The following is a 9,624-nucleotide window of genomic DNA, read 5'->3' on the forward strand; positions in this document are numbered from 1 at the left end:
GTGATTGCTTTTCAGGTCTAATTGTGGGCTCAGAATTAAGACACTCTTAAGTTATCACAGGCCACTCCATTTCTAAAAATCATCATTATCACACAGGGTGGTAATAATTCAATGTTCATTTTTCTAACAGCAGTTTCTCTTTTTTGTTTGGTTGCAAGTTTGAGAAAAGAAACGTGCCAATATTTTTTAATCTAACCTCAAAATCTACTGAATTGTTCTAGGAGACTCACAAATTGGACAAAAGTGAGCTCTTTATTCTCATAAAAATGTGTGTATTTGGGAATTTCATCCTGTTGTCCAGAACCCGTTAACATCAACAACTGTGTTTCTCAGCACACTTCTGGCTTGAGACATCCTCACAGACCCTCTCCCTCACCTGCACTGTCTCGGGATTCCCCATCATAACCAGTGTTTCCGGCTAGAATTGTATCTGCCCCTAGAAGACGGACAGGAGTGGATCAGGTTCATGGGTTGTGAAGGGAGCACAAATTACAACCCACTTCTCAAGAGTCCATATCCACATGCAAGAACCAATTCTTACAGCTGAGCTTTTGTCTACTGAATACACAAGTACGCATTTTTAAGGAAAAGAAGCAATGAGGGGACTTCGTTGTGAGCCTAGACACAAACCTCCCTGCAGGGGTGCATAGGACCAGCAGGGGGCACTCGGGCAGTACGGGGGCTTAGGATGATTGTCAGGGGGTCAGGATGAGCAGGATCAAGGCTCAGTATTGGGGCAGATGCAACAGGGCAGAAAAGGGGCTGTAGATGTGGGTTGTTTTCACCATCATATTTCACCACCAGACCCCTCCACTACATCTTTTCTAATCTGTCTGACTGTTTGTTTATATGATTAGAAAATGGCATTTATATAAATACTAATATATATACTCATATGGAGGTGCATCAAGTTGTCCTCTCCATCTTATGTGGACCTTGTCCATCAGGCACCAAGTCCCTGTATTTACTTGAGTACCTCATACATTATGGTCCAAACATGTGGGGTCTCTTTTTTCTTGGTCTCTCCTCCATTCTCTCTCTCTCTTTCACACAAAAACACATGAACTGACACATGCACAGAGCTCCCCAACTTTAATTATCTGATGTATTGAAGCAAATTGATTAGTGTGCAGCTCTTCTGCTTTGCCTGCTATTCATGTCATGTAAAAATAAGAACCATGTGTTTCTTAGCTGGTTACTTCAATAAGCTAAGTAGCATCTTTGTTTATTATACCCAGAGACCAAAAGCGATCCAAGTGTTAGTCAGCAGCTTAACTGGTAAACAAATTGTGGCAAATTCTTTTACTGGAATAATACCCACTGTTACAATCAAGTAGTGCCGGATACACTCAACACCATGCTTAAAGTAACAAATACCTGAATGAGAAAAATAAGGCAAAAAAATACAAGCGCATATGTACAATTCCACTTCTATAATTTCTATAAAGTAAAAATGAACTTAAAGTTACATAAAAAGATCTGTAGTTGATTGTGGACATGGTACAAGAAAGGAAGGTGTAGAAAGGAGAAACTATAGGAGAGCAAAAGGAAATTTCTAGGATAATTTATTTTTTCTCTGTTAGGAAAAGTGAGGATTATGTCTACTTGTAAAATTGTACACTTTATGTAAAGATTCTTATTTGCTAATTTCACCTCATTAAAATATTGCAACTTTTAAAATGTATAATTTGATAGAAAGAGTGGTAGAGAGATGAATAAAATACACAAAAATCAGAGTCCTTGAATATACACATGAATGAATCCTGGATCTCGCTATAATTTTAGGGAAACACTAGAATACAAAAACATAACGACAGGATTTCAGTACATGAAGAGAGCTTCTCAAACCCCAGGAGGCACATCCAACTGTGTTCTGGAGTTAACTCAGGGAGCAGGCATGTCCTTGGGAAGTTGCTGTGACACCAAGCTCCCAGCATCCGTTGTGTAACTGACACCATGCAAATGCAGAGATCTCGACTAAAATTTTCTGTGGATGTTGAGTCTGGTAGTGCTACACACTCACACCAAGTGAGTATGGAAATGTTAGTTACCGGCATCCTTGAGGAGTCTGCTGAGAGCAGGGCAGGTCTCTCATGAAGGTCCAAAGTGGCTTGATAGAGCAAGGAAGGAGACCAGCTCAGGGTTTTTATCACGGTTTGGTAGGGGGCTAGGGAGAGCATCCTACTTGCAGGAAGGGTTTTGTGGGGTTTCAAGGTCAAACTGGCATCACATGAGGGAGCTCCTGTGATTTCTAACTAGATTTTCCTTGTATGCTTAAAAAAAAAAAAAAAAAAAATGATGGAGGAAAGAGCCTTAAGTGGTCAGCAGTCAGGCCTAAACACGGAGTCTGAAGACTTGCTCTAAATAGCAACTATACAACTGATGTGTAAGAAACGAGACAAGACTCCAACATGGGTGGACAACAGCCAGGTCTGCAGAATATGACAAGACTGTTTATAAGCAAAAGAATAATGTGTAGGACGAGGATATGGAGGAGGATTCTGGTCGAATGTCTTGTGTGGAAGCTTTTCATGATTTGAGATCATCAGCTTGTTCTGAAGGTCTTAGGTCACCTGTCTTCTTCAAAATATCAGAAGTGCCAGAGGATACGTGAGGATGTGCAGTTTAACTTCTTCTATTTCAGTAGCTTTACAATTGTGTAAAATACTTAATTCTTTTTTTTTTTTTTTTTTGAGACGGGGTCTCACTCTGCTGTGCAGGTTGGACTGCAGTGGTGTGACCATAGCTCACTGTGATTTTGAATTCCTGGCTCATAGAATCCTCCCACCTCAGCCTCCTGAGTAGCAAGTAGCTAGGTTTCCAGGGCCTTCATATACACTTGGCTGATTCTTCTCATTCTTTTTTTTTTTTGTTTTTTTTTTTTTTTTTTTTTGAGATGGAGTTTCTTTCTTCTTGCTGGAGTGCAGTGGCGTGATCTCAGCTCACTGCAATCTCTGCCTCACAGGTTCAAGCGATTCTCCTACCTCAGCCTCCTGAGTAGCTGGGATCACAGGCATGTGCCACCACACCCAGCTAATTTTGTATTTTTAGTAGAGACGGGGTTTCTCCATGTTGGTCAGACTGGTCTTTAACTCCCTACCTCAGGTGATCCTCCTGCCTTGGCATCCCAGAGTGGCTTGGATTACAGGCATGAGCCATCACACCTGGCCTCTTCATTTTTATTCATATATTCATTCAGCAACCCCTATGTCTTCCCACTGATTTCTTCAGTTTCCTCTTTACTGCCTTTTCCTTTTGAATAAGGTTGTCACTCCTGAGGGAAGATGGCGGCCTGGACAGGGATTTGGTGCATTCCTCTGTCCCCTCCCAGTTCTTACTGGTTTCTCCAGTGTCTGCAGAAGAGCAGTTTTGATGGCTTTACCTCTGCAGATAATTTCTCTTGCAAGGTAGTGGTGATGGGGAGGTGTGTCTGGATGCATTTCAGCTGTAGTTGCTGTTTTGCTTTCCCAGACTGCACCGTCCCAAGGGGTAGAGGCTGGAGCATTTTGTGATGTGTCCCCAGGACTGAAGAAAAAGGTTCAATAGCAGGAGGAATTCCTCAACTGTATACACTCTGAGAATTTAAACAATAACTTCTCTATCACACAGAATTGAAACCATCCAATGAATATGTCTACTTTAATCTTGTGCTAGCTTAAATGACATTTGGCAGCCTCTGCCCCAGAAAAGATTATCGTCTATTCCTGTTTATTTCCCTGCAAGTCCTTATCTCTCTTCAGATTTCAGATATATTGTTTGTCCTATAACATCAAAAATCTGATGTATTTAAGAAAAATGTGCTAATTTGCAGATCAGTAAGTTTAGTGTTGCTGTAAGAATAACCCATTTTTTATGGGATGCCTACATCTCCAAGCTGAGTAGCACCTCTATGTGTAATACTCAAACTAGAAATGATTCAAGAAGATATATATATATATATATATATATATATATATATATATATATAACACTAATGATGTGCTAATGTACTGTAATATTATCTATCACTAGAATCAAGACATTGTTGATGCTCAACTTGGTTGCATCACAAGTAGTTATGATGCATGAGAAGCCACACAAATAAAACACATACTATATAATTCCCATATAGTAAATTCTTGAAACTCAAAACCAAAGTATTTAATGTGAAGGATTGACTCAAAATATGGCGAGGGAAGAAAATAATTGGGAAGAAGGAATTGCACAGGAACACAAGGAAACTTTTAAGTGTCATTTATTTGTTCATTATCTGAATGTTTCTTGTGGATGCACAGATGAGCACACGTGGAATTACATTTTGTTTTGTTTGTTTCTGAAGAGATGTGGTCCTACTCTGTGACCCAGGCTGGAATGCAGTGGTGGGATCATAGTTCAATGTAGCCTCCAACTTCTGGTCTCCAACAATCCTGCTGCATCTGCCATCTAAGTAGCTGAAACTACCGTTGTGTGCCACCAGGATCGGCTTGAGCACTTGTTAAACCAAACATTTCATGCAATATTTACTGTATAGTAATGATGTCTCAATAAGAGTATTACAAATCAATGAATGAATAATTTGTTCAGTACAGATTCATGGAAAAATAGACACTAACATGATGAATGTCTGACATTTATGAAAATACAACTGCATAAAATGTGTTCTCTTTACATTCATTAGGTAAACACAATAGTGCATACACATCACACCATGCTTTCATTACAGGAAGAAAGTTCTGAAAATATCACTGGGGTGACCCACACTGTGTTGGGCTTGATTCAGGGAGCAGCCAGGCCCAGTGGTGAGAAGCACAGACCCAGGTATCCGGGCTCACTCTGACCAAATGTGATCTCTGGGAACATTGTACCACCCATCTGTGCTTCTGCTGGTAATTTTCCATCTTTAACATGGAAATAACATTGATACTACATACCATTGATTTCTCCACATATGTAAAAATTAAATAAGATGATTGATTGCTGATAAGTTTAAATATATGCAGTTTTCACAGGTCCACTGTACTTCAGTAAAACTTTTTTAAAATAAGTTACAAATACAATTGTAGGTTTAAAGACTTTATCACAAAACAAATTTATAATAAGAAACAACATTTTCCAAAATCGTATCAATATCTCTAAACTCCTGCAGAACACTCATCTGCTCTGGGCCCTGCCCTCTCCTCAGGCGCCCCACCCCAGAGCTTGCTATACAGTAGGAGACATGCAAATAGGTCCCTCCCTCTGCTGATGAAAAGCAGCCCAGCCCTGACCCTGCAGTTCTGGGAGCCCCAGCCCTAGAATTCCCAGGTGTTTCTATTCGGTGATCAACACAGCACACACAGGACTCGCCATGGAGTTTGGACTGAGCTGGGTTTTCCTTGTTGCTATTTTCAAAGGTGATTCATGGAGAATGAGTTGAATGTACGTGAATATGAGTGAGAGAAACTGGGAATATGTGTGGCAGTTTCTGACCAGGGTGTCTCTGTGTTTGCAGGTGTCCAGTGTGAGGTGCAGCTGGTGGAGTCTGGGGGAGGCTTGGTCCAGCCTGGGGGGTCCCTGAGACTCTCCTGTGCAGCCTCTGGATTCACCTTCAGTAGCACCAGGATGAACTGGATCCGACAGTCTCCAGGGAAGAGGCTGGAGTGGGTGGCCGACATAAAGTATGATGGAAGTGAGAAATACTATGTAGACTCTGTGAAGGGCCGATTCACCATCTCCAGAGACAACACCAAGAACTCCCTCTATCTGCAAATGAACAGCCTGAGAGCTGAGGACACAGCCGTGTATTACTGTGTGAGAGACACAGTGAGGGGAGGTCAGTGTGAGCCCAGACACAAACCTCCCTGCAGGGGCGTATGGAACCACCAGGGGGTGCTCAGGTTACACAGAGGGCAGGTGCAGCCCCAGGGCAGGTGCAGCCCCAGGGCAGGTGCAGCCCCAGGGCAGGTGCAGCCCCAGGGCAGGTGCAGGTGGAAGTCAAGGGCTGCTCTCCTTCAGGGTCTCTGGCTTCCTCTCATCTAACAGTTCCCCAGAGGGCCTCGTATATTTACAGTTATATGCCTACTACTGAGGTTTCTAAGTTTGTAAAGTTTATTATAAGAGGAACCGCTATCAAACACCCCTAAAGCAGGTGTCACAGATGGAGAAAGAAAAGGGGACAAGAAGCCGGGTGAGGCTGTGGACACTGTCTGCCCAGGATTCAAGTTTCACAAGCAGTGAGGGAGAAATGGGGAGTCTGATGGAGCTCCCTAAGTACCATGTGGTCCAAACTAAGTCCAGCAAGGCCATCAGGCCTCCCTGAGCTCTAGGTGCCCATCAGGGATCTGCCATGTGCCTGGCAGCCGCCGTGCCTTTTCATCTCCGCTGCGCCCACTCACTGTCTGGGACGAGCTTCCAGGACGTGTGTGTTTAGCACCAACCAGATGATGGACCTCAGAGAGCAGCAGCTGGTGCCCAGATCATGGGCTCCCTAATGCTGGAGGAATGGGAGGTGCATTCTCAGGGACAAGGCACTGTTGATGGATTTTTATATAGAAACCACGATTTTACTTGCTTCTCTCAGGAGACACAGAGGATGCCATTAGGCTATCATGCCTCACTTCTATTCTGAAAATCACCCTCTTTATAGTAAAAGAAAACAATTCAATATCCATTCCACTGAAAGTAGTTTCTTTTTAATTTGGTTGCAAGTTTACCACATATGTGCCTGGATTTATTCTCAGAATCTGCTGAATTGTCTAGAAATCTCACAAATTGAACAAAAGTGAATTCTTCATTCCTACCAAAATGTGTGTATGTAGGAATTTCAGTTAGTTTTCCAGAACCCGTGCACACCAACCACCGTGTTTCATGGTCATTTATCGGCCTGGTGAGGCCCTCACTGACCCCCTCCCTCACCTGTGCTGTCTCTGGATTCTCCATCACAGCCAGCGCTTCCTGCTGGAGCTGGATCTGCCAGTCCTCAGTCAAGGGAGTGGATCAGGGGCATAGGTCACGAGGGAGCACAAATTCTAATCCACTCCTCACGAGCTCAGTCACCATCTCCAGATCCATGTCCAAGTGTCAAATTTTCTTGCAGCTGAGTTCTGTGACCAACTGCCACAAACTTGTATTCTTGTGAGAGGAACAGAGAAGACGTCAGTGTGATCCCAGACACAAACTTCCCTGGAGAGGGGCCCAGGACCAACAAAGGGCACTCCGGCTCCATGAAAACACGGCCCAAGTTGGAGAATGGGTTGCCCGTAACCCTCACATTTCACCATTAGATACTCTACGCTATGCCTACGCTAAGGTGCGTGTATAATATAATTAGAATATGTTATTTATATACGTGTATAATCACATCTAGTGTAAGAATTTGTTGCTTCTGCCTTATGTGACCATTAAAGACCACATCTCTCACCTTATTCAATGACCTTGTAAAGTATAATACTTTTATGTAACATTTATCTCCTTTTTTGTGTTTCTTCTTCTGTCTGTATTCTCTTTCTATCTCTCTCTCTCTGTATCTCTCTGACTCTGTCTCTTTCTATGTCTCTCTCTAACACACAAATATACAAACACACAGTGGTTGGCAGTATATAGGCTAATTAAGAATACATTTCCATATGCTTTAAAAACAGCAGTTTTACAATATGTGCCTTTAATTTTTCAAAGAAAACTAAATCCAACGGCCAGCGATTTTTTTTATGTGATTTTTAAAATTTAAATTGTTAATTTTTGTTTTCATCAATCCTCCTATGTGTACTATTGTATTCTCTCAGGTTATCTGCTGCCTTCATAGAATTGAACATGTGAAACTCTGCATTTAAATTTCTGTGACTCGAGACCGGTGAGCAGTAAGTAAGAGGTCACTCTCCTGACCCTTCCCGGCAGCCGCAGATTCCTGAAGGCAGAGCAGGTGTAATGACCTCGCAGTGGACCAAGGCCCTCAAAGGTGACGTTGGACCTTCAGTTCCAGCACATCTTGAGAGGTCAAGTGGATGCTTGTGAAAGAAACGGTGGCTATGTGACAGTTTCTAACCAGAATGTCTCTCTGTTTGCAGGTGTCCAGTGTGAGGCGCAGCTCACAGAGTCTGGGGGAGACTTGGTACAGCTTAGAGGGGTCCCTGAGGCTCTCCTGTGCATCCTCTTGATTCACGTTCCGTAGCTATGGGATTCACTGGGTTTGCAGGCCTCAGGGAAGGGGCTGGAATGGGCTGCAGTTACATAGTGTGGTGAAACTCATCAATACGATGCAGCCTATGTTAGGAGTAGACTCACCATCTCCAGAGACAACACCAAGTACATGCTGTACAAGCAAATGAACAGCCTGAGAACCCAGAACACGGGAGGGTAAAACTGTGCAGGAGACACTGTGATGGGAAGTCCACGTGGGCTCAGAGACAGACCGCCCTGCGGGATGGGGGGGTGGCTTGGCTGCAGGGGGCACTCTGCACCCACAGGAGACAGGAGCAGCCCAGGACAGGGGCAGGTGGAGTTCAAGGGCTGCTTTCCTGTCAGGCCCTGTGGCTTCTTCTGCACCAAATGCATTCTCCTGGGAGCCTCTCTGTATTTATGGTTATCTGCCTACCACTGAGACCTCTGGTTTGGAAAAGGTTACTACTAGAAAAAAATTTATCATATGCCCCTATGGAATGAATCACTAATTGAGGGAGAAGATGTCACAGGAGGCCAGGGAGGCTGTGGAAACTGTCGGACGTGGATGCAGATCTGATGACAAAGACATGAGAAATCAGGGAACTCTGATCAAACCTCCTAATTACGCCATGGTCCACTCTAAGTCTAGTAAAGCCATTGATGCCTCCCTGGGCCAAACCCACCCATCAGGGATCTCTCCTGTGTCCCAGCAGCAGACACGACTTACAATCTCCACTGTGTATAATCACTGTCTGGGAGGAGCTCCCAGGACACGTGTCTTTGCATTAACCGGGTGATGGATGTCAGAGAACAGCAGCGGGGTGCCTGGTCTGTGGGTTCCCAGATGTTGGAAAAATGTGAGCTGCATTCTCAGGAGAAACACACTGTTTATGCATTTTTATATAGAAACCATGATTTTTCTTGCTTCTCTCAGATGACATAGAGGATTAAGAAAAGAATCTGTAAACAACTGTCCACATTTCTCCTGAACACATGCATTATTTCTTAATTCTGAGTAGGGATTTGGCAGAGCATTGCCCTTCTCCTAAGAAATTGTTCAATCCAGGCTGAAACCACATGGTGATCACATTCTTTGGTTTCGTTCAGGTGCAGAGATCTTGAGTCAAGCAAATTTGGTCCTTTCCACACACTAAGCCTTACCTTCCTCAGAGAAAGAGCAGAGATTGATCCAACTGTGTCTGAGATGCGAGCTGCCTCTCCACACCTTGGAGCTTGCAGAGACCCCCAAGTGCAGCTTTATTGAGTCAGGTGTGTCTCCATGTGGGGGACCCTGCTGCCAGTGATTGCTGCTCAGTTCTAAATGTGGGTTCAGAATTAGGACACTTAGGTTATCATGCCTCAAAAATGACCATCATTGTAGATAGAAATAATAATACAAGGCCAATTGTTGTCACTTGTTTCTTATTACCATCAGAGTACAAGTTTGAAGAGACAAATTGTTACCATATATTTGCATAAATCTAATGTCAGAATCTCTTGAATTGCTCT

The 9,624-nt window shown here is 43.4% G+C and overlaps 1 gene segment (V, D, J or C); it reads left to right on the forward strand.

The window, feature by feature from the left end:
* Positions 1-5,265: 5,265 nt before the first annotated feature.
* On the forward strand, positions 5,266-8,125 carry LOC105489889 (immunoglobulin heavy variable 3-7-like). The segment is given in 3 exon segments: positions 5,266-5,372; positions 5,471-5,905; positions 8,022-8,125. Coding segments are annotated over 3 exon segments (585 nt in total).
* Positions 8,126-9,624: the final 1,499 nt, after the last annotated feature.

This window comes from Macaca nemestrina, chromosome 7 (assembly GCF_043159975.1).
Source record: "Macaca nemestrina isolate mMacNem1 chromosome 7, mMacNem.hap1, whole genome shotgun sequence".
In the NCBI taxonomy this organism is placed as follows: Eukaryota; Metazoa; Chordata; class Mammalia; order Primates; family Cercopithecidae; genus Macaca; species Macaca nemestrina.